Raw genomic sequence first — 25,391 nt, 5'->3', positions numbered from 1 at the left:
GCTATAAGTAGTCTGTAATTTTTTTATCTGTTTGAATTATTGACATCTGTTGTTCTTTCTATTGTGACAAGTTGACTTGTGTTCTTTTTCCGACGATAGGCTATAGAATTTAGTCGCAATGGTATTTAATCTTACATTTTTATATTAATCTATACGTTATTTAGATATTAAAACTTTCAGATAATAAGATTATATTTCATTAATGACAATAATAGAGTTATTTTCATACTAAATGTTCAATTACTGTGTTCTAGTCGCTCGTGATACCGGACAAGTTTCAACATATTCTTCGTATTATGAATACGAATATTGATGGCAAACGCAAGGTTATGTTTGCCATGACTGCTATCAAAGGTGTTGGTCGAAGATACTCCAATATTGTCCTAAAAAAAGCCGACATCGACTTGGATAAGCGCGCTGGTGAATGTACGGAAGAAGAGGTATTTATCTTTTTATTCTGAAAGAAAATATTAGTATTGTGTGATCAATCTATTTAAAAAACTCTTTGTAAGTTATTGTTTACGTGACTTAGATCATAATTATTTCATATTGCTATTCCAGGTGGAAAAGATTGTCACTATTATGTCAAATCCTAGACAATACAAGATTCCGGATTGGTTCTTGAATAGACAGAAGGATATTGTTGATGGTAAATACAGTCAGTTGACTTCTTCAAACTTGGACTCCAAACTACGTGATGATTTAGAAAGGCTTAAGAAAATCCGCGCCCATAGGGGTATGCGTCACTACTGGGGTCTCCGTGTGCGTGGTCAACACACCAAAACCACTGGCAGACGAGGTCGTACTGTTGGTGTATCTAAGAAGAAGTAAATAAGTAATAAACATCTGCATTCTCTACATTTTATTTGTTTAATTTTCCTCTTATCCCATTAGTTCTTATTTCTGTTTTTATAAAATTGGTCCTTGATCTAAGTATAATCTATTACTTGTTAACAGAAGCTTTGCTGATGGCCTAATGACATCACACATTAAGTGATGGTATTAAGTTGACAAGCATTATGGTTAGTATTTGGCTGTGCAAATCTGTGCAGAGCTAATATTAACATATAAATGTTGAAAGATTGATACAATAGGTTGATCAAATGAAGCTGTATTACTCAAGTAACCAGGTTTCAGAACATATTTAAAACAAACAAATTAGGCTTTGGCGTATAGCAAAAGACCCTTTAAAAGTTATTGGTGGCACTGAACTGTTGTAATTTTCTTAAATAATAATGAGGTAAATTATCTACAAGTAGTTAAAATTGAAATGAAAACATTTAGTTTTTCTAAAATCCTTTAATTCTAAAAAAATATTTCCTTAATTTAAAAGAATTAAAAAAAATAATTTTGTGATGTTTTATGTAAGCAATTGAATTTACAAATACAATTATTTGTATTTACACATATATTTCTATTCATATTGTGCTATTAAAACCATCATATACACACCAGCAAGAAGAGCCAATATCTCTTTGACCGATTGTGAAAACTTGTTATTTGACCCTTCCAGTAATTCTGGTATTACAGATACAGTTGCAATATATATAAATCCTCCAGCAGTGAATGGTAAAATAAGTGATGAAACAAGACCATCACTAGAGCCCTTGAGATAGATAGAAATAACAGTCCCAGATATAGCTCCAAAAGCTGTTAACAATTGTAACATCATAGCTTTTCTTCTAGAGCAACCAGATTGTACAAGGATTGCAAAGTCCCCAATCTCATGGGGAATTTCATGTAACAATATAGTTATAGTTGTAATGTAACCTATACTTTGTCCAGCTATAAAGGAAGCTCCAATTGCCAATCCATCTGTAAAATTGTGGGTAAAATCAGCTGCTAGGTTAAGGTATCCAGCTATTTTAATTTCTTCCTTTTTAGGTTTATTTGATTTCTTTGATTTATTATCATCTTTTTTCTTGTCTGTGCTATGAGAATGTCCATGGCCTCCACTGAATAGACGCACCGTTTTTTCAACAACAAGGAATGTTATAATTCCACCGAGAACTCCTAGACCAACTGTCATGTCATGTGGTTCATGCTGGCCCTCTTCATGGTGACCGTGACTATGGCCGTGCCCATGGCCATCATCATGCGATGTTAGCGCATGTGGTATTAAATGCAGAAATGCATCGCCTAGAAGTCCCCCGGAGGCGAAGGACAGCAATATCTTTAGCAGTGGCTGTTTTTCAACACTGCCGTCAATTGGAATGAAAAACAAAATAAAGAAGGGAACTATACTTATAAAAATAGTAGACCCTAATGCTCGCACATATAAATCGTAGTCGGTTTCCGGAAGTTTGTCTTGATTTTCATTTTTTTGGTTAGCACTTGACGAGTATTTATACGCAGGGGGTTCATTTCCACTCGAATGTGAATGCGCATGGGAATGCGAATGACCCGTTACTATAACAAATGTCCATATCAAAAGAATACATAAAAAATAAATCTTTCTTAAGTACCACATGATGTACTATAATCTAGTATCCTTTTAATTGATAAACTTATCAAGATTTAAGGCTATAGAAGAAATAACTAAGAGAATACTTTTGTATACTTGGCCACTTATTGACAGCGACAGTGACAGCCAAGTCATAGGTTAAGGTTTTTTTTTTAATTTTATGACCTGGTAACATAGACCTTTAGGTATCATAGGTTATATTGAAGCAAAGAGCAAAGAGTAAGTGGAACAGGCCATGGTAACACAATAACGCTAATTTAAGATGACGCTTATTATTTTATTTACTTTTATATATTTTATATCCTCATTGATGACGCTCCTAGTGCTCCTAGCTCCTAACTCCAAAGGATGCTTTCTTTATAATTTTAGTACAGTTTCCTTTCATCTTTAAACAATTTAAGATAAACACGGTGTAATAAGTGATCTTATGAATTTATTAAAAATTAAAACCAGTACGTCATTTTCATGTTTCCATCTAAGTCTCGTTGCGTTTCAACAATGCTCGCTTGTCGGACAAGTTTACGCATGGAACTTCTTCGAATAGTAGGCATTTCCGATACTTCATCGTCCATTTCAGTCGGTGGTTGTGTTAGCTCTAATTGGTCAAGATTTTCATACGATTCTGCCTCCGCCACTGGTCTGTTTGAAAGTATATTTATTTTATTTAATGTTTTTTCATTAATAAAGTTTAAAGAGAAGTTAATAATGATACATGTAAAATAAATTTTCACCTTTGACCACCACATTTAAAACAGTCCGCATAAGTCCAGTCTTTTCCAAATTCCTCACCCTCTTCCGCTGTCTGAGGTAATGAGGTATGCAGTGTTTCTGGTAATCGTAATGCCGTTAACCCTCCCACTACCGACACTGCTCCCATTACCACTAAAGGCAACACTAGATTACTGGATCCCTGGAAAAACGATTACACTATGCTATTACTATGTCAAAGCTGTTAATGGTAGATGAGGGATCACTAACCCCGTATACAAGGTATTTATACACGTTACGAAAAATACTTACTAAATAATTAACAAAAGGTATAATGATTAAGCCTAATCCTCCAATATAGGCGGACGTTCCGATACCAACACCTCTAAGTTCAGTTGGGTAAAGTTCACCAGCGTATGGATATATTATCAGAAATGATGCCGAAATAAAACATTTCGATATTAGGTACAGGATGAGTGTCTCCGTTTCAGCATCTGTGAATTGTAAATATTATTTATTATTAGGGTGCATATATACACACTTTTAAACATAAAAATTGAAGCTTTATGAGAACATACAGCATATATAGAAATAGAGAAAGTTAGATTAAGTTTTATTTACCATTCGGGAGCAACACCGTGACTATACAAAAAATACCACTTATAACCATCGACAAACACAATGGCCATCGTCGACCAACTCGATCCATGAGCACCCAACAAACAAGGTAACTTGGTATTTCAACCGCCGATGATAGAAAGAAACTCATATATTGGTTGCTGCCTATTGCTGGTCCGTAGTAACTCAAGCCGACATATACCATTTCTGAGGCGCACCAATTTAGGGTGATCAAGCATGTTTTGAGCCTCATATTTGGAGTTCGACACAAAGCAAACATACTGGCTGTCTCTGCTTCCTTATCCCCACTCATAGCTTGTTCAAGAACCTGCCTTTGGATTTTATTCGTATACTCTACCGGCAACTCTTTACCATTAACTCTAGCTATAGATTTCAGAATTTTGTTAGCTTCTTCAAACCGCTTTCTCATTAGCAGCCATCTCGGGGATTCCGGCAAAACAAACCAATATAAGTAGTATAAGAAAAAGGGAACGGACGTCGCTAAGGCCAGTGATCTCCAGTCCCTTAACATATATGTAACACCAGATAATAAAATTAATCCCAAAGTATAAAATATGCATGTCATCACTGTTACGAACGATCTATAATTCGGTCCAGCCAGTTCCAAAGCTAAAAATGAAATAAAATCATTAAATTTTCACTTTACTTACAAGCATATTAGTTGCCAAAATTATATAACTTACAAATTATAAATGGTATTTGATATACGGCCGGTATAGTTAATCCGACAACTGTTCTCGCAAGTACCCAAAACCAATATTCATGTGCGTATGCTGTCATCAAACTGCCAACGAGAAGGGTCGTGAGGCAAGTAAAAAATGATTTCTTGCGGCCTATTCGATCGTTCAATATTCCAAAACTGTATACCCCAATAGGCCCTCCAACATTCAGAGCCACCAGCCCCAAAGTTGGGTAAACGTCAAAGTCGCAAACTAAATCAAACTGAAATTAGATAAAACATAAATATGAAGTTAGCATATTTGAGATACAGCGTGACAATGAACCCGAATTAATCTTCTTTTATCCCTAACATAAGTTTTCGTTAAAAGTTATAATAATTACAATTTTAAAATGTGTTAAGGTCGATACATCATGCGAACTAAGTATTGGATGGCCCTGCCGCCGTCTAGAAAAGACTAAAAAAGATAATTATAATATCATTTTTAATTCTTCAATCCCCACAAATTATTTTCATTTGATAATACCACACTCAAATATGTACTAAATAAATAGAAACTTACGTCAATAACTATGGAAGATTTTACTTCCGATTTATCGTATGCATATCCATCAAAACATGGCTCCAAAGGCCAGCTCGTGTTTATTTCAAATTTTTCTTCCGTTGATAAAATTTCGGTCCAATTTACAGAATAACGAGAACATTTTTCAAAAGTTGTGTTGTCGTCTGCCTAAAAATAAATAAAATATAAATAAGTCGTTCTTCTCCCGATTAACCAACCTTCCATGGTCGGCATGTCAACGTAATTTCAGCAATTATGAAATTGAGGTAACGGATGGTTAAAGGTTAATTAGTTTAGTGTGTAATTATTAAATTAAATAAAAAAAACTTCTATTAGACCAAAACAATTTTACTAAAGCTCTAAAGTGACTCTGTCTCCTGAACTGGTTTTAAGTGTCTATCACTTTTTTGTAATATGTATGTTATTCGATGAATTACATACAGCATCTAGATTAAATAAGAGCAGAATCGATTAAAATATATACCATATGGCAGTAAAATAATAATGTAATGATACCAAATTTTATGAATACACTTTATTAAGTACTTAAATCAATATTGGAGACAAAGTCACGTTTTTACATTTTTTTTCTCTTTAACTTTAACGTAGTTATGTATCTTACGTCGTAAAAGATAACTGCGGTGTGTAGAAACTGTGTCAATACACAAGGTTGCAACAAGGTGAAGGCGCAAGAATATGTTATGCCATTTCACGTGAGTTTCTCTTGGATGTACGGGTGACATTGTATGTAAAGTCTTGATTTAGAAATAATTCAGTCTCTTTTTATTAATTAATCTATTATAATTTTCGTCTTTTTATTTTAAATTCAATTTAACGAATTAGAACACGAAAATTTGAATGTGTACAAAACATAAAACTTAAAATTAATAAAGTGTACGAATATTGTTTAATTGTTGTTTTCTACCTAATTATTAATGATGCAGGAAAAAAGTTGTGGTATAGTTTTACCTTACGTGGTATAGACATTATTTTGCGCTGTTCTTCTGTTAAATTGAAATTTTGTAATTCTGGTACTCTACACCAGTGGTCTGGCACGTCCGTCATGAAGAGTTGATTGAAGGCACAAAAGCCGCACGGCAAGCAAGCGGGCAAACACACCAACCACAATAATAACTTCTGATAAATTCCAAATTCACCGATCTTTGGCAATAAATCGTCCAAATCTATCGGATCGTCGTTATCTTCTTTTTCCTTGATAAACAAAAAAATAAATTTGTAATACAGACTAAATGGATGAAATTAAAAAAAACTTAACTGTTTATGCAAACAAACACAATTTTAAAACGCACATTATTTTAAAAACGAAAAAACTAAACTAAACTAAACTAAAAAAAATACCGGCATATTCTCCTGACTGCCGTAATTAATGCCCTTATTATTTTTCGGCATATTATCACAATATTGAACATAAACTAGGTCAAACTGATGTCCATTCAATACTGACCAGTGGAATACCTTCCTACTGAAGGAAGCCATATAGCATTAATCTAATTGATGAAACGTTCATGAGGAAGCAAGATTAAAACGGAGTTTCGGGGTGGTTTTAATTTCGTGTTTACCTGGGTTCTATACTATTTGAGGATTATTTTTATGTCCATGGTATGCTATTATTTATATTAATTTGTTAATATAAAAAAAGACTTACGCCAAACTAATTTAAACACGGACAACTTATTGTCACCGCTTTACTTTCAAAACAACTAAGTATTGATAGGTATTCCTTTGACGTTGGATCAAGTTTCATGTATCGTGTTCCATGTTACCGTCAGGAGTCTAACAAAATAGAACATAAATTGTTTAGATATTTTGTAGTTAATGATTGTACTTAAAAAACTGCTGGTATTAAACTTTTTGGTGTGTAAAAAGGTAGAGAAAAATAAAATACGCTATAGATTTTTGTTAAAGTATTTTATTTGTGAAACGTAGATAAAATTGATACAAGTAAATAAAACTCTTATAGACATAACTTATGTTTTTTTTACACAATAATGAAACTGCGAAAATTGTCTTACGAACATTAATTTAACATTTAAAAATTGCGCGTATCTACAACTTTCGTTGTACAAATATTCAACAGTCTCATTCGCACACCGTCCACAATAGTAATAAACATTAAGATATAATTAAATTAATGATTTATTTTCATACATACATTACATGTATCAAATATTGGGTTACGAGAAAATTGACTTCAATGTATTATATTATAATCTATAATTTGTAAAAATGTTGTGCACCAATATTTAAATACATATTTAGAACACTACAGATCTAATAATTTTCAATGTTTACTGTACAACGTAGGAAAATATTTTTAAAATTCGCTTTTAAAAACGTTCGACGATCGACAATATATATAAAAAGGTTTTATTATCACATAACATACGTCACCGTTTTACAGTATGTGACATATTTACATGGTTTTTGGACTCAACGTTTTTTTTTTTCAAACTACACATCCTTGTTTCGGATTGGTTGTGGTAATAATTAAAAAAGTAAAACTACTACAACTTTAATAAAAGCATTCTTTTATAAATACATTAAAACAATATTTTATAGATGAAAATATTAGAGAAAGAATCTTTTCTTACGATATATAAAATTCAGAATAAAATTTCACAAAATTAACAAAAGAGAAACAGCGTTTGGTAACTATACGAAATATTTAACATAATAACAAATATAATAAAATATTTTTTTGTCTAAATCTTTCCAAATAATAACAAGATCAAAACCTACAATATGCAGGTTTAATTTCATTTCGTGCTCCGAACACTCGATTTGATATATTAGTGGACTCAAGAATTTTCACTCTCACACCATAAAGAAGTTTAATGTTTTGGTTCCTGAAGGGGCCTTTCTGCACTTAATGTCTCGTACCGCACATATACACAACATTAATTGTATTCTAGCAAACCAAAGTCCTTACTTATAAGTAAATACGTGGTTTTATTTCGGTTGTACGAATGTGATACAATGTTATGGTACATTATATAGGTAATGTGGTAACAGAGTTTCAAGTTTTCACTTTAATATTTATGTTTGCATTGGTCGTTTAAATGGTTGATGTTTTTTATTCAAGGGAAATATGTACAAAAGAGGCGTTGCGATGCGAGATGGGGGCGCGGCTGCGCCTCTCGCCGCCGCTACGTCAGCAACTTGAAGAACATAATGCCCAGCGAGATGTTTATGAACAATACTAATATTACCAGCTGCTGTCGCGAGAACCAGTCCTGGAAATAAACAATTTACATTATTTTAAAAAAGATAATTTAAAATGCGTTCGTTCGTTCTTTTAAATTTTAATCTGGACGAAAACAAAATTCTCTAAAGTAAAAGTGGTGAAGTAGCAGCAGTCTTTTGGATGAAAAAAGTAGTTTAAAGTAGTCTACATATACATTTTACAAATTATACATTAATGGTAAATATTATGAATATTAGGAAAAACACGAATGTCAGGCAAATGTACCGTGGTTTACATATATTGAATAAGTACATATTTACATAATGAACTAAAACTCAACATATAAAAGGCTTAACACGTACGTTACGTAAAAAACTAAAGGACCCTCAATAGAGTAGTTTTTAAAAGACACATCGCACCATAATAATGCAAAGCAGATACCCAAAGAACAAAGATGTCAGATAACGTTACCTTGACTTGCGGACTGACTAAATACAATAGAGGGTTAGCTCTGAGTTTCTCTGTCTCCTCGTGCATTCGGCGCACCTCCTCACGGCGCGCTGAGCCGAGAGCGGAGACTTCCTCCCGCGACATACCGGCGTCCGCCCGCGGCAGCGCCCCAACGTCCGGCAGCGATTTCTTGCGCTGCAACGTCTGTGGCGTGCTTAACATCTGCCACACAATCCGTACGTTAGAAACGCTACTCAGGCCGAAAACAAAGATTTAAAAAGTTCCAAGATATTTGAATTTTCCAACCTGACATTGACCGGCAAATCGTACATCGGAAAGACGATTCTTTCACAATGTAGGTACTTAAAACTTGCTTGTAATAAGGTTAATCATAATGGAATAAAGAAAAAATGTTACTAATCTAATTTGCCAATTCTCAATCCGGTGTTTAAAATAATGTTACATCCTACATCAAAAGCCGGAGAGATCCAGCAGCACATGAAGATGTTACAAATACTTGGCATTGAGTACACATTTCAAATAATAATCTGTATTTATTTTGTAAGCATAGAGAATTTTAGTATCATAATGTTAGTTTTATCAAGCAACGAAGTTTTATTGCTTTCGATATTAAGGAAAAGCTTGATAAACACGACTTCTAGGCGATATCTGAGTAAACTGCGATATTATTTCATTTTGGTTCGTATTAGCTTTTTTTTATATTTATCTCAACCATAGATATCAGAAAGTGCAATACTTTGCAGTAACAATTGGCAGATTAGCTTGCAATGTGATAAGCTCGTCGGTAATATATTTGTAGACTACAGACGTGTTACCTCGACGTATAAATTACCTCGACGGGAGGTACATTGATCCAGCTCTCGGAGGCCCGCCGCGCCAGTATAGCCGGCGAGCACATAAGATCATCGTCTTCATCTTCTTCCCCTTGATACCACATCATTTTTAACTATTTGTCCGTTACTTTATTCTTTTCCGTTTTCATGAAATTTTTACTTCAAATATTTTTCTAATGATTTTGTAACACTGTAACAACCTATTTGTTATCTTTTATCTGGTATTGATTATTTTTTCTATTTATATATGCAACGAGATGATGCGCGGAAAGCCACTGCGAATGACTGTCTCGATTTAGAAATAGAACGGGCTGAGCGCTCGTCGCTTCGCCCGCCGCCCACTGCCGCCCGCCGTCGTCACAAAATATCTACGCTAGAGACAGACGCACGATTGTATCTCCTTGCCGGTGGCCGAATCACGCGATAACATTTGCAAAACATAACCGCAAAATTTTTGTATCGAAACTGTAGGCAACAACTTTTCGTATTATTTGTTACGTATTACTTAATCTACTGTGTACAATACCACCATAAATATACATTCTCGTAGATATTTAAAACTCTTGGACAAGGCGCTACTCCATTAAAAAGGAAATAATTTATTTAAACGAAATAAATAATAGTTCTATGTCGAATATTTTGGTTGACTTTAAATGGTTCGTTAAAATTGTATAACGAAAGAAAAACCGAGGAAAGATACCCAAAAAATTAGATACAATATTTACAATAACAATAACTGGTAAAATTTTCTATATGTGTATGTAATTTATGACTGTATCTGACGAAAAATCTATAATTTTCGTATTTGGCTTCATTGTTATAAATATAAACCAGGAAATTTTGAAATATTCTAAGTGCTACGGTTAGGTACGCCGTCTTCTTCAGTATTGTAATGGAATTATTCTTGATTTATTAAGTATTTATCACTATAAATAGATAATCATTTTATCGACACACTCATTTTTCTTCTACTCTAAGCATAAAATAAAATGGATTATAAAATACAAACTATTGAACAAATTTTAGTTAAAGAGATGGATGAAAAGAGTACTTACATGTGGGGGAAATACTAATTATAAGACACTTTAGAACACAAATGAATAAGCTACGAAACGAGTTTATTATAATATAAGAAGTCTGATAGGAGCACCAGTGGTAAAGTAATAAAGCAAAAGGTTAGCATGATATGTCGTGCTGAGGGAAGAATCGTCCGCGACACGGAGAACTTCAAATATGAATGTAGAGGTGTACACAGCTAGAAGTGAGGATGCGAGAACCGTTTTCAATAGTCGTTAGGACCTGCGTGTGTTCGGTGACAGTCATTACTTTTCCTTACTGCGCATTATGCTTGTCAACTGGGTCCCCGTACGATGCTTGCTTGAACTTGACCCATCATTAGTCGTTAGCCCGTACTGTATAACGACCGACTGATCGACTAATGAAATTACGTTGTTACATAATGCATGTGAGCGCTAACGACTAATGAGACACCGCCGTAAACGTCAATCAGTGATTGTTAGTTCGCCACTGTAACGTCTCAATTCAAAGCTTTCAACTCAAGCTCCATCGTAAGATTGCTATTCCTGTATTAAAGAAAGAAATGAACGTGCAAGATGTTTGATTTTAGTTATAGGTACGTAATTTTTATTCCTGTAAAACTAAATAACGATGAGCTCAGAAAAATCTGGCTAAATGTTTTAAAAATAACACAATCAAGCCGGCCGTGACGCTGTCCAATAATGTTCGAACCCAAACATTTTTACGCCTCATGTTAATCTTCTATAATTAACGGAATCAAAATAGAACACTAGGTTACTCATCAATTGGTACATTCCTTTAAAATATTTATTTATATGACAACTCAACGATTTCGATGCAGCTCTTACGGTGTTCCATCAGGCTAGAAGAGGTATTTTACATTGCCTTTTACGTTGACGTTATCGCCTTTTGTTTGTATCGATGACAAAACTATAAATGACGATGTTATGGGTAGATTATTAAAATGAGCGCATAGTTTTAAGATTATAATTGTGTCCATGCTGGAATAAGTTGTTTGCGAATTTTCAGTATTTTACTTACCAGCTGTACTGTCCCTTTTAAGGTGTGTGAATATTTATGAAAACTTACCTTACGACCTCCACCTCCTCCGCCCATCGGCGCGGGTGGGGGAGGCGTAGCATTTTGTGCCACGTATAAACTTTCAGTCCGTTTCGGTTGGTAAGGTGAAGGTGTTATTTCTTGTCCCAGTGTGCGTTTGCGCAGTAGCGAGTCCTCGAATCCTTGGGGCTCTCTTGATGCCGCTCGGGAACCGCGACCCGATGCTAAGTGGCCGTTCCCTGCGGGAGTCGCCGCGCGTGACGGGGGTCGTGAAGATGACAGCGGTTGCGGAGCTATCGATCCGGAGCGGGATCCGCCGCCGGGCGGCGCGGCCTCCACAGACGGTTGGCGTGACCGTCTGCCGTACCGGTCCACGCTCGAATCTCTGCTGGGAGGTCTCTTGTAGTGGTCGAAGTAATCTATAGACGGTCGCGCGGTAAACGGACGAGGCTCGCGATCTCCATTCACGATGTCTTGTTCCGGAGGCAAGTTTTGCTGTCGATATTGTTGATGATCAGACATCGGCTGGCGATACATTTGTTGATCGCTCTGTCTGTATCCTTGTTGGTCGAGCGGCCCTTGCTGATAGGCCTGGGAATCGGGTCCCTGCCGGTAACCTTGAGCGTCGACAGCGGGTCGTTGATGGTCGTGTGGTCCCTCTGAATGAAAAACACCGGTACGAAGCTCATTTCGGCCGTAGGACGCCGTACCGGGATCGACGTAGGTGTTGCTTTGTGGATCGTTTGTGGGTTGGGCGAGAATACTTTGTCTCCGGATAATTCCGTGAGTCGGGTTCCATTCCTGAGGTGGAGCGCGCTGGTTCATCGTTGGTCTTATAGATGGCCTTCTTCCCTGGTTGGGAAATTGCTGAGATTGATCTGTAATTTGTTGTGGTTGCAAAGAATCCTGTCTTCGATATGGTATAGAAGGGGGTTGTGGTCCTCCCGGCTGAGGCACGCTGTATCCACTCGAGGGCTCATTCGTCATATATTGCCTTTGTTTGTCTTGAATTTGAGCCGGTGAGTTGACCGGGGACCCCCAATTTTCTTTGTTAGAGTTATAATAAGGGTCGTAAGGAGGTCCAAGTGTTCGGTCATCGGCGCCGTAATTAGTGCTATTGGCGAGTCGTGGGTCCATAGGGGGCACCGCTTTAGGATATTGCGTTGAAGGTCTTCTCGAGTTTATAGCGTTAGGAATTTTATTAGCTTGAGGAAGCTGCGAATGCGTCGGAGGGATATGATTTGGAATGCTCTTTCCTTCTAGGATTTTATCAGATTCTTGTGAAACGGGTGCGGGACTTTGCGTTTCATACGTCTTTTGCCTATATCGATCTCTTAATCTTATTCTGTCGAAGCCGGGGTGCTTGAAGTCCGGGGCGAATTGCTTTGCAGTGGTTTGCGCTATATCACAGTCTTCCTTGGCCTGGTCCGCCGACTCGTCCGCCTGCTCCGCTTTACCTCGCGCAGTAGCCGTTCTGCAATTTTATAATTCAGTTTTATTTAAAAATAAAAAAAAATATTGTTGAGTTCATTAAAGTTTTTAATTATCCTTTATTTTTACTTTGTTAGCGTTACTAATTTATGTCATAATATTTCCTTTCCATAGGATAGCTTATAGGGAAAGCACTTTTAACATTTTGATAAAATTAGTATAAAAATGAATATATTGTTTGGGCAAGTATGTTTACATGATATAAAATATAACAATGATAAAAATACGAACCTAGAGATTGCAATGTCGGCCTTTTGTAAAGCTATTTTGGAGGCGCGCTGCGCCGCGTTCACCGCTGAGTCAACGCGTTCCCGGAACTTCGCCGACCGCATGAGGAACATGTGTTTGCGCTTCTGACTTGTGATGAGCACATTGTTTTTGTATTTCCCCTCCTCTCTGGTGCCGTCGCGGAAGGTCGTCACGCCGTAGCCGTACTTTCTGTTGGCGAGCCACTCCCCCTCGTAGCGGAGGCCGTCGGTTCGCTCGCACACGCCGAAACCAGTTCTCTTGTCGTTTTTCCATTCGCCCATATATGTTTCGGTTACACTCGGATCCAAGTGCTCATCCTGAAAATAAATAACATGAAGCTTAGAATACTCTCAAACATCGCACAGAATCCTTTAATTTATTTAAAGTTCATCAGAACAATTAAATTAGTATTATTATTGAATGCATTTGTAATAAAATAAACAATAATCTTTCACTTTATTTGTCTAGATTACAGTTAGCTAACATCCCAGCACGCACCGAGTGTACTAAATGTTACAGACGTAAGTGAAACGCACCTCTACAATGAAGCTGGTGTTGGAGTGCGTATGGTGCGAGCCACGAGTGTTGGTGGAGTGAGAGCTCTCGACGGACGAAACCCAGGATGAGGCCGAGCCCGCCGAGCCGCCTGATCGCACCGAGCCCGTGCCGCGTTTATCCAACTCGCCCGTGCTGCGCCGCTTACGGAAGTTCTAACAACAAAAATTAATCCTTAATAAATAACTATAGCTAACTTTTGGTTTTTACGATTACTTCAAGATGTAGACAGTCATTCGAGTTACTGCGAATAGTGAAAAGTTGCCATTAAAATCTTTCAGGATGATGGTACTAATGTTTCACTTTAATCCAACGTATGGACTGTGATGATACTTGATTTGCTGGTCATGCCAACAAATACGAAAAAGCTTTCGACTCTAATAATGAAGAATGCCTTACAAACTTATTAGGACAGACCGTCGAGAAAGTGAAGTACTCACGGGGAACAAGCCCTTTTTAGTTTTTTCGACGATAGAGCCCCGCCTGCCGGCTGGCTCGTCGGAGCTCTTTTGCAGCACGAAGCCGCCCCGGGCGTCGTCCACGCGCAGGTTGCGGCGGTCGGAGGGGTCGGGCGTGCCGAGTGCCTCCACCAGCGAGGATAGGGAGCCACGGTCGCGCGCGCCTCCGCGGTTGTGCGACGCCAGCCCGAACGGCGCCGACGTACGCACGCCGTAGCCGTGTCGGTGGCCCCGCATCCATTGCCCTTGGTAGGTTCCTGCAAGAAGTAACGGATATATTAAGACTGTGGTCGAATGTAATGCGGTAGTTAGGGCCTGTAAAATTGTGTGTCTGGTCCTGGTCGTCTGGTGAGAAAAAGAAAAATGAGTCCTGGTTCTATTTCTGTTGAGTCCAAAATAAATGTGCAATAGGTATGTCTACGTAATATTTCATCATCATCGCTCAATCAATTCATAAACAAGTTTAATTCTAGTGACGATATGTCATGATACGGTGCTGAACTTATGAAGGAGTTGGAAGGTAACCATAGGAACGACACTACCTCAACAAGTTTGGACTCGTTTGAATCGTCTTGATAAATTAATAATATATATATATATATATGATGTTATGCTATGTGGTAGTACCATAATTTAACGGGAGCTTTATCTTGTGATAAGCTTTATAAGCTCTACGTGACAGCTTTCAATCGAAAATGCATTAACATTATCATGATATTGTGTTTTAGTTTTTCAGGCGTTAAAGGGCTAAATAATTTTAGTGCGATATTTTCATAAGCAAGGAGACAAAATTTGGCGATTGTTTGTTTTGAGTGTCTGTCTTGCGACTAATTGTACTGTACTAGTATCGAAAATAGATGGGTTTAATTAATTGTTAATTTAGCGATCACCATTAGTGGGTCAGTGTAATGACTGCAAAGACTTTTTTTATAGTGGAATAAAATAAGCGGTGGACGCGATTGTGTGTCGGTGCGTGGTGCGGGGTTGCGGGGTGCGGGGCGGGGCGGGGAGCGGGCGTGCCTGCGCTATATATAGGCGCGAGGGCCGCGGCGCGGGGCGGGCTGCGGCCTGCAGGGCCACCGCACTCGCATCATTCACACACTAAACTGCTGAAAAATCCCGATACAATATCGAACACGATCCAGTAGCTGACGAACCCAGCAGACCAATTGTTTATGTGTTCACAGCGTAATTCTTTTACTATCACCTTGTGTTCCTTCACGTATTAGTAATCCTCATAAAGTTATTCGTTTCCTGTTAAAAGTGAAGTTTATTCAAAGTCGTGTGGATATAGCTAATGACTAATGAGCGTTGATATTAAAGGAAACGAATAACAACATCGCCTCTCTTTCATGAATGACAAATCTTAATGCGGCCATGACTCAACAGATTGGCGTCAAGACTTACATACGTGACGTTGTTTATGGTGTTGCACGAACAGGGCACGCATCCATAGTGACGTAGAATTTAACTATTCAATATATCTTTATTGGTGTGATTTTCCATGCATCGAAATATTTTATACGTAACATATAAATCATTCTTTATTATTAATATACATACATATAGCGGCATTGGTTATGTTATTTTTGTACCTAAATCAACCATTTTGTTTCCGCGTAGAAAACATTGCGTAAGCTGAAAGGTTTTCTTTTAGCGCAGTGTAGGTATATAATGTGGGTCATTAGATGATAATTCAGAATGAGATTTAACATTTAGACGATTAAGAACTCTTAATTTATGTTTAGAGTACACATATTGACTTTAACGTAAATAACAAAAGCTTAAATAATGTTCTCAGGAATGAGTAACGAAACTATTCACCGACAATCCGTCAGTACGTTACGCAACGTTCGTGAAAATCTTTGTGGTTTCGTTTTAAATTGTTCTGTATAATAATGCCATGGTCGCGTGGATTAAAATGTTTTCGTTGATATTTTTATATTTTGTCGCCAAGAATGAGTGAACTGACCTCCATCCGCATAGGTTTCGGATCCGTATCCGTCTTGGTATCCGTTGGCCCATGTTCCTTCGTATTTTGCGTTGCTGGTCGTGCTCTGTCGAACGCCGTAGCGACCCTTGCAGCCCTGCGTCCATTCGCCCCTGTACAGCCATCTGTCCCGCGTCTCCACACCCAACCCATGTCTCTTGCCGTTTTGCCATTGTCCCTCGTATGCACTGCCGCTGTAAACATCAAAATTACAATTATAGATATTTAGCGTCAAAAAACGTATCCTGAAAAATCTCCCTAAATTTTTTATATGTATTTCTTATGCGCATGTCAAATGCCTGATCGGATTACACTAAAGAAGATTTTTATTGGCAAGCACAATTTATATACGTCCTCGTTTGAAAGGTTATAAATATTAAATCGTCGAATGAATATTTCGTCGATGAAAAAAGTATGCGATAGTATACTTAAACTGCTTATAAAACGTGTCAAATATAATATGTAAATTAAATACGGTAAAGCTCTACGTTTTCTGTGCCGCGAATTCTTTTAGCTTAAAGAGTCTTGACCCATGTAGAACTTTTAAGTCGTTCTATTTGTTATACTGTTTTCATGAACTAGAAAGAAATAAAGGGTTTAATAAAATTCAATCTCAATTCTGGAATACTATAAAAGCGGAAAATTTACAAGAACTACAAGGTATGATCAAAACATACTCAAGTCATAACCTCATAACTACCATAGATTCCCACTGCCGAAACACTTACACAACAATAGTGGTCTCTCGCTTATACTCTCTGAAAAAACTGAGATAACGCTATGTTTTAGCGCAATTTTTTTGGGCAGGAACAGCCACTAATAAACTCAATAAAAATTTAATACGCATAATCAAGTCAGGAGTAACATTCAAGAATACATCACTTTCAATAAATATATCATTATGAAGTATAACAGAAAGGTTTCTTATGTAATGCAGTAATAAGTAAAACATATTTAACTCGAGCGGGAAAAGTAAAGCGCGAATGGTGACGCAATTTCATTTTCAACGATACGATTTTCAGTTCTGTTAAGGTTACCGCAGTTGACCTAGACATGATAATGACTCCGGGCTTGATTGCCGCTCACTCAGCATTTTAATTGTAGTCGAAATCCTAACACTGACATTTTATAAAACACTTGGTTTAAATATAAATAGAACGCTCGTTTTAAGAACTATAAATCGTCGTAGCAATAACTAACTCGTGTTTTATGGCTACAAAGTAGAGAATGTGTTAACTCTCTATTTAAAAGACAGACAGTTAAAACTTAATAATTGCTTACTTTTTACTGAAAGAATTAAATAAATTTAAGTTTGGTTGTGTTAAGGAATTTTATTTTTTAAAGTCCCAAAAAAATCGGAAAAGGCTCTACGAATATGCTACGAAATTTTCGTAACCATCAAGACAGAGTGCTACGCAGATTTATGTATTTACGATTTATGTACTCGATTTCTATAAAAATATTAGTGTATTCTTTTAACGTTGTAAAACTATCATTTGGACAATTTTAAGATGCAATTATATGTAAAACATGTCAAAACATAATAAAGATGTGCTACGTGAATTCCTTTTGTTGCTATTACATAGTTTTTAGTTATCCTATCAGCCATACTTCGGATTAAATTAAAATTACGCAGTTCTTTTATTTCGTATACGTATTAAGACAGATCCTTTACCGATGACACAGCTATTATAAAGAAGCTTTGTTTTATATGCGATAAATGAGCAGATAGTTCATTATATTACACTTCTCTGAACATTATTGTTCATTGTTCGTGAAGATACGACTAAAGAATCACCCTTGTTTAGCAAATCTTATTGCCATATGATCTGTAGGTATATTATCTATTAAAAATATATTTAAAACTACTATTTACATGGATAAGTAAACAAGGGCGTGTTCAAGAAAGTGTAATATTCGTGATTACGCAAAAAATTTACAAGTATGCAGTTCTATGTCTTGGCGTTGTTACAAGAAAGATTGTTTTTACCAGTTTCGGTAGCTATTTAGCTATATCGTAATCACAATGACAGGGCCCTTAACCTTTTGTGTGTCGTTTCTGGTTAGGTTTAGGTACAAATTTATAAAAAAAATTACACCGGAACCTATATTAAATTTATGTACAAGTATGTCGTATTTCAAACATCGTTTTAAATGACCGCCAATCAAATTGTATATAGCAAATGTCATGTGGTTACATGCGAATATACTGCGAATATTAATAGCAGCGAATTGAGAGTGACAATAGTTAATACAAATAACATTTTAACTAAGACGAGACTGTTGGACTAAGCTGTGATTATCTTGTATCAAACAGTGGTATTCGCAGTAATAAGTTTGAATTAATACGAACTGTTTTGCTATTGATAATAACGTTTCAATTATAATTTATTGAAAAGGAAATAAATCGTGTTTGTATATAAATATGAGTTGAGAACAACGTTGAAATTCCATCGTGTTTTTATGAGTTGCGGTAAGATAATGGATCGGTCTGTTCTGCACATGAGTAGTAGCGGACCGAACAACTCGACCGACCTCTATTTATAACGCACCAGTTACACATTCTGGGGTAGCGTAACTGAATATTGCAAGTCGAACCGACAAGCGTGAGCCAGACTAACCTTACCCGACCAAATTGAACATGATTCAATCATTTACGTTTCAAATCTTGCTAAAATATGCAGTCGTTAGTATTGTATCGTACTCTTTACAATGGCAAACGATATCTTCGACGAACAAAAATATACTTCGTTTCTAAAACAAGCATGCCGCGTGTGACGTGGCATTTCTGTATCTACACACAACTCATTAGTCATTAATACGTCTGTTTGTGTTAAATTTTCATAAACGTTTTGTGGAATTATCATTACGTAAAGCGCTCAAAGGTTTAATGTTGAGCGGTTTAAACTTTATAAAAACGAAAGGTTTGCACGAAACTCGGAACCTAAATATTTTCTTGAAAGTTAAACAACTACGATATACTCGTAAGCAATATGGATATATGTAATCAACATCAGCGTTTATATCTAACTCTGGCGCATTAAGTCTTCTAAAAAAATATAATAAATAAGAACAAGTTTATCTGTTCATTATTCTATTGTTTTTACGTTACCGTGGGATGTTATTGCCGACACACCAATACAAAAACATATCGTTATCAACATTTTTCTTTGCCAAATGTGACATCAATTTTTGTAAAGGTGGTGGAAACCTACGATTATAGGAACTAAAGTTGTCCCAAGGGAAAAATACATCGCGCGTGCACGCTATTTGTTTTAAGTTATAATTTATTTTGTATCATTAATTATTTCACCACTTAGTGTAAATTCAACTTCATCGGTCTATTTACAAATTGCTGCGTTTCACGGCGATGCGGGACACACCAGCTGCCGTGCAGTTCGCTGAGCCGCTGTCAAGCGGATGACAATGAAATGTGTTCTGAGGTGGAAGGCCAAAGTGTTCTACACAAAAATTCCACGTTTATTTAGAAATAGCATTTTGTAAGTAGTTTTGAAAATTGAGCGTTTAGTTAGTAGTTTTTTGTACGTGTTGTCTTTTGCGGACAGTATTCATATCTGTAAATCTCTAAAATCCCTATTCTCTCGCGTATAAGCGGTTAAATAATTGTTTGTTTTGCATTTCTGGCTCTTTTTACTTTTTTTTATAACAAAACATTATTGAATAATAGTTTAATTTACAATCCACAGACAAACGCAAATGCGATTCTCACTCAAAAAACATAATAAGGAGAACAAAGGTTTGGTGCGTCGTGTTTCTTTTCAGATCTGACATGATTCACATGGTATAAACACGCGTTAAATATGAAATCATACAAGTTCTTGTCAATCAAATATATTAATAATTTAGTGCCTCTACGAATAATCATAGACAATATTCATATTTATATTTCAAGCTGATATTCACATAACAGATCTTATTTATTTTGTATTACTATATTTTAACTATAATTTCGTAGTTATTATCGTAATAATAGTAAGTTTGTAAAAAATAATTGGAACTTACAAATGTAACAGTATTCGACACTAACTCGCAACGTAACCCAATTAAAGAGAAAGGAACGGAGAACTAACCTCCTTGGTTATAAGGCAAGTGTTCCCATAGTAACGAAAAAAGGTGTCGAGTGGTATTCACAAGAGTTCCCTAAGATTTAGTCATTCCATTTCTGTAACTGAATTGTGCATGTTGGAACATTTTAACAACAACAAAAACACATTATGAAATTTACTTAGGATATTCTCATGATAAATCAACCTTATGGGTTGCTCTTTGTGAATATTAAACGCCCGTTAATTAGTTTATTTTGGTCATCGTTATATTTACACGTAGGTACCAAGTATGGTTGCTTCGTAAAATCGTAATACACTCTTGCATTAGGCATACAGGATCTACGGAGAACATAATGAATGAATAAAAATATCATAAAATACGTCTTATTAGAGGAATCGTAATTTCTAATGCGATTGTTACTTATGTTTAGTAAAATAAACTAAAATATATGTTAAATAAGTCAAAATAACATTGTTAAAGTTAAAAAGTAGGTATACGTCTAAAAATTACATTGTGTGCAGTTTATTTTAAAAGCTTTTTATTTAAAGCTGATTCATAAATATCATCGATGTTCGGGTGTAATGGAAAGTAAATTTCATTTATTCCTCATGAAATCAAAGCAGATAACAATAAAATGATATAAGCAACATTGATTTCAGCACAGCATATTTACGAGTATGAGTGCATCTAAAATGCATCAATGGAAACCGAAAATAGGTCAAAAGTTTTACATGCTTTTACAAATCGATTGAACATCTACGTCATTTATACACAGATTGTATATAAAGGGATTAGGTAAATATTTCAACATGTACTTATATTTTTCAATGCGAATAAGCGTTTGTTGGAAACAACTTTCAGTATCTTAATCCCTTTTATTTCTTAGACTTCTAAGCTCAAATAAGAAGCACGAAACTCTATTAATGGTTATTACGAAATGTTTCATTGAGTATTTAATTTATTGCAAAAAAATTCTTTCTCCAAAATTATACTCAGGAAATATTTACTAAGCCAATAAGCTTGTGTTAGTTTTAAATGCTGAAAAGATCCCGAGAGATTGAGTATAGAATATTGGTATTGGTTTTAAGACACGGATAATTATACTGATAACACATTGCTGAAGCTAATTCATATTATCTTATATAACATTTTCATTTCACAATTTTAGTTACCATACTGCTCCGAAACGGCGGCTCGAGTGAAATTTTATATACTATTCTGTAGGTCTGAGAATCGGCTATCATCTATTTTTTTTATTTGGCACAAATGTATAAAATAGTCTAGAATGCATATGCTACTAATTAACTTTTTTTTAATCACGCGTAGACGGGGTCGCGGGCGACAGCTAGTTATATTTTGTTCAGCTAAAAAAATGATCTAACTATTATTCTATTTAAAGGTAAATATTAGGTTCATTACATAGGTGCATGTAGCTGTAGCTGGTTGCCGGGAGTTTTTTTTTTGTTTTGTGCTGTCTTGATCTAGAAATAGGGTTATGCCATATAAAACGAAAAAGTAACAATTTTTTTACTTTACTCATTACTTCTGTCTAAAAAAGTAGCATTAAATTAAGGCCCACGTCAATTTTGAACTGTTTCCAATTTCCTCTTTTTCGTTGAAAGTTTTTGGCACTGCTAATAGCTAACCTATAATTTATATTTTTATTCTGTTTGAAATCGTCTAATTAAATCTAGATTAATCTAGATACACCTGATAGCTTGCTTAAATGTCAATTATATAAAAGAAATAGTTAGCTGTGTCACAGTCCTACGGTAGGGAAGGGTTGTCTACAGTGGGTTTCCAATGATGAAACAAATATATATATATATATATAGAAACGTATGTAATGTTTATAGAAATAAGCGAATTTCTAGCAAAATCAATTAACAAACTACTCTCATTTTCATGAAAAAAGCAATAACAATATATTATAATTCAAGAGTTTTGGTAATGAAATTGAATAAACCAAACTAAGGTGTAAAAAAACAACTTCAATTTTCCATACTGTAATTATTAAGTCAGTCATACTTTGCGCTTATTTGTTTTTAATTCTATTTATTTAACTACTGCTAAATTATTTTGAGGTTATCGGCCACATATAAATTTATTGAACTGCAATATAAATCATGTAATAATTCAGCATTTAAAACGTCTAAAAAATAATGTCAGTAATATAAGTTTTAGTTTATTTTCGTAGTATTAATATTATACGACTCTATACTCATGTGTGGACATAAAACAAATAGAGAGATTTTACGGATAATCGCTACTAAACAGCAATTTGTATGTTCGTATCTGCTGCGTAGTAAGAATTTTTGCCATTTAATTATGTATATCAGTTCAGAAAGTTTAAGTTTTAAGTCTACGTAGTCGCTGCATTTATCTATGCATATGAAAATATAGACATAATGACAATAACACTATTTACTCTGTTTTTTTTAATTTTAAAATGTAAATAACAGTTAGTTACAGTAAAGGGAAACACAGTTGCTCAAGCAAGATTAACCTTTTTAGGATAATTTCTACCATAATTTATCTCGTATTACGTAAAACAGATTAAAATAAGTTATACGTCATTTCTATGTTATTTTTCCTTTATATTCAGGATGTAATAAGCTGTGGGAAATACATATATGTAATCAACATGAATAAGATATTCGAGTTTCATGTTACGTATAAAATTACAAAGGTAATGTAATAAAATAAATAAATTTTATTATTACTGTAACATAAAATAATACTCAAGTCCGTTTTGAGGAGTAAGCACCGATTACGGATTTTTATTTAGCACAATCTTTGCACATTTCTCTCGGTTCCTTTGATTTTTTCTTTTGATTTCTATAATGTGCATTATGAAATTTTCGTATGGCTTTAAAAAGACTAAAATCAGATAAAAATCACATCCGGGTTGTACGTATACGGATGGGGCATTGACCCCAGGAAACTAGGTTACGATGGAGCAGGCGCTAGCTGACTAACATAAAAAACTTAGCAGAATCTCATTCACCTGCAGGGCACTTACATTAAAAGTGAAAGAAGCAATTATTACTTATTTTTCATCCAAAAATTAAAAAAGCTACATTGTTTGAATTTATTGCATGCATCATATTTAGAAATATTCATAACGAACGTTAATATAACGTATTGTTAAAGTACTTGGAACTGAACTTTGTTTTATTTTTTATTATTTAAAAAATAATAATGTACGCTTCTACCCTATTGTTATCTGCTCTTCTTATAAAGTGAAAATTTACGTAGGTGATACAACTTTTAACGAAATTCCTGATTACAATTCCTCCGCCCAGTACATTCGAAAGTAATATAGAGGGTTTTTAAAGAACAATCGTAGTTGTAAGCATTTATTTTAAGGAAAATCGTATTCAGAAGTTTCGCTGAAAGCTCCGGAACCGTCACTTGACAGCGTAATGCACGTGAGCAAAAGTAAAAGTCATAGTTATTAGATCCGTGCCTAAAGAAAACTATCACGTTTTTACTGGATAAATATTATAGTAGTGGATGAATCTAATAGTCACATGTAGGCTCTCGTGACTAGAGATTGAGCAGCTGCAATATATTGCCCTCAATTGCGATTTATATTCTCTTTATTATTCTCGATTTATATGCTCGCATTTTGTTTCACGTTATGTTATTGAATCTTAATGGATCCGTCCATAACAATGACAACAGGTCAATTGACGTCGAGGCCGATGTGTCCCTGTTGTGATACCTAACACGAATTTTGTTATCACTGTGTTATCAGTAGCCACAGATCGATATGAATAATTTATCTGCGAACGAACCATAGACACTTTCACCGCTGCCGTTACACGCGTTTTCTAGCGAAACACCGAACTCAATTATTAATAGCAGACTATTTTTGGAGCGGCTTCGGACGCGGATTTCGGGCATGTGCGACGCCCGGGAAAAGACACTATCTCACCTGGGCCAGGTGTAGACGCCGGACACCTCGAAGCCGAAGTGCCAGGAGCCGGAGTAGGCGCCCTGGCCCTTCGGCCCGGTGCACACTCCGTGGCCGTGGGCCTTGCCGTCCTCCCAGCCGCCACAGTAAGTACCGCCATCGTCGAAATCGAAACGGCCGCCGTTAAGGCCCCGCTGCGGGGGGTTTCCGCCGGCGGCGTGCGCGGTTTCGGCTGGCTCGCTCGGCTGCATCACGCGGAACCGTGGTGCCGCGGAGGGGAGGGCCTCCCGCGCGCGCCCTCCGCCGAGCTCGCGGTATAAATAAACATCAGCTGGGCATGTCGCGCCGTGGCGCGCCGCCGAGTGAACGCCGCGCCGGTCCTGCGCGCGGAGCACTGCCGCCTCAGCCGCCCGCCGCCCGCCGCCCGCTGCGCCCCGCCCGCCCTGCGCACTCTAGCACTCCCCGACGCAACCACGCGACCCGACTGCACGTCTTTACTCATCTACATCACTCTCAGATGAGCGGCAGCTACAAGCAATCATGCGTCGCAGCTATCACGATGTTTTCATATTGGTGGAGTAAATCATTGATCAATTGCAATTTAAAAGTGATTCATTTGAAAACAAATCTTTACTCAATGTTATCATTTTAAGGAAGGGGAATTATTGACTATTAATTTCCTAGAGTTCAATTTATTAGTAGTATTTAATTCACGCATAGATTTTGTTTTTAATAAATCTGTTGACATTTACATACATGATTGCTACAACGTTTGCACTGAAGGCATAACTTAATTAACAATATTCGCTAACATCTGGTGGAAGATACAATAGAAAGGCTAATATATTATACCTTATCATATAAAAATTAGCACAGCGGCAGACACCTGCTTAACATTTAATGAAATGGAGCGACAAATCATTTTGCCACTTCTGAGACCTACCCACGTCATGTGATTATCGATAATTATCAATATTGCCTCTGTTTATTCATGTTTAAAATA

At 36.1% G+C, this 25,391-nt stretch overlaps 4 protein-coding genes across 4 annotated transcripts; 1 reads left to right on the top strand and 3 right to left on the bottom strand.

The window, feature by feature from the left end:
• The first annotated feature begins 67 nt into the window (after nt 1-67).
• On the top strand, nt 68-860 carry RpS18 (ribosomal protein S18). The gene is made up of 3 exons (NM_001312532.1): nt 68-121; nt 255-440; nt 562-860. The coding sequence occupies exons 1-3, from the start codon at nt 119-121 to the stop codon at nt 829-831; spliced, it is 459 nt and encodes a 152-aa protein (NP_001299461.1). The 5' UTR covers nt 68-118; the 3' UTR covers nt 832-860.
• A 454-nt stretch (nt 861-1,314) lies between these two features.
• On the bottom strand, nt 1,315-2,572 carry Catsup (zinc transporter catecholamines up). The gene has a single exon (XM_013312974.1). It carries the CDS (start codon nt 2,468-2,470, stop codon nt 1,415-1,417), a length of 1,056 nt encoding a protein of 351 aa, XP_013168428.1. The 5' UTR covers nt 2,471-2,572; the 3' UTR covers nt 1,315-1,414.
• A 322-nt stretch (nt 2,573-2,894) lies between these two features.
• Nucleotides 2,895-6,490, bottom strand: LOC106118288 (organic cation transporter protein). Its single transcript, XM_013312914.1, has 8 exons — nt 6,412-6,490; nt 6,022-6,264; nt 5,053-5,220; nt 4,495-4,753; nt 3,794-4,420; nt 3,485-3,666; nt 3,196-3,374; nt 2,895-3,103 (listed from the first exon to the last, which is right to left on the bottom strand). The coding sequence occupies exons 1-8, from the start codon at nt 6,460-6,462 to the stop codon at nt 2,908-2,910; spliced, it is 1,905 nt and encodes a 634-aa protein (XP_013168368.1). The 5' UTR covers nt 6,463-6,490; the 3' UTR covers nt 2,895-2,907.
• A 508-nt stretch (nt 6,491-6,998) lies between these two features.
• Nucleotides 6,999-24,725, bottom strand: LOC106118287 (junctophilin-1). Its single transcript, XM_013312913.1, has 7 exons — nt 24,410-24,725; nt 16,384-16,595; nt 14,394-14,668; nt 13,935-14,108; nt 13,381-13,715; nt 11,689-13,132; nt 6,999-8,306 (listed from the first exon to the last, which is right to left on the bottom strand). The coding sequence occupies exons 1-7, from the start codon at nt 24,637-24,639 to the stop codon at nt 8,220-8,222; spliced, it is 2,757 nt and encodes a 918-aa protein (XP_013168367.1). The 5' UTR covers nt 24,640-24,725; the 3' UTR covers nt 6,999-8,219.
• Between the last annotated feature and the right edge of the window lie 666 nt (nt 24,726-25,391).

The sequence above is a fragment of the Papilio xuthus genome, unplaced genomic scaffold (assembly GCF_000836235.2).
Source record: "Papilio xuthus unplaced genomic scaffold, Pxut_1.1 DF827597.1, whole genome shotgun sequence".
NCBI lineage: Eukaryota > Metazoa > Arthropoda > Insecta > Lepidoptera > Papilionidae > Papilio > Papilio xuthus.
Note: the sequence above shows the minus strand (reverse complement) of the source record. Positions and strands in the feature narration are given on the sequence as shown.

Excerpts from the sequence above, each read along its gene's own strand:
- LOC106118287 (XM_013312913.1), bottom strand. The coding sequence starts at position 24,639 with ATGCAGCCGAGCGAGCCAGCCGAAACCGCGCACGCCGCCGGCGGAAAC. Across the intron at positions 14,109-14,393 it reads CTAAAAAGGGCTTGTTCCCC|AACTTCCGTAAGCGGCGCAG; the intron begins GTGAGTACTTCA and ends TTTTGTTGTTAG. Across the intron at positions 8,307-11,688 it reads GAGGAGGTGGAGGTCGTAAG|GACTGGTTCTCGCGACAGCA; the intron begins GTAAGTTTTCAT and ends GTTTATTTCCAG.
- RpS18 (NM_001312532.1), top strand. Across the intron at positions 441-561 it reads GTGAATGTACGGAAGAAGAG|GTGGAAAAGATTGTCACTAT; the intron begins GTATTTATCTTT and ends TTGCTATTCCAG.
- Catsup (XM_013312974.1), bottom strand. The coding sequence starts at position 2,470 with ATGTGGTACTTAAGAAAGATTTATTTTTTATGTATTCTTTTGATATGG.
- LOC106118288 (XM_013312914.1), bottom strand. The coding sequence starts at position 6,462 with ATGCCGAAAAATAATAAGGGCATTAATTACGGCAGTCAGGAGAATATG. Across the intron at positions 4,421-4,494 it reads TCAAATACCATTTATAATTT|CTTTGGAACTGGCTGGACCG; the intron begins GTAAGTTATATA and ends TTTCATTTTTAG. Across the intron at positions 3,104-3,195 it reads TTTAAATGTGGTGGTCAAAG|ACCAGTGGCGGAGGCAGAAT; the intron begins GTGAAAATTTAT and ends ACTTTCAAACAG.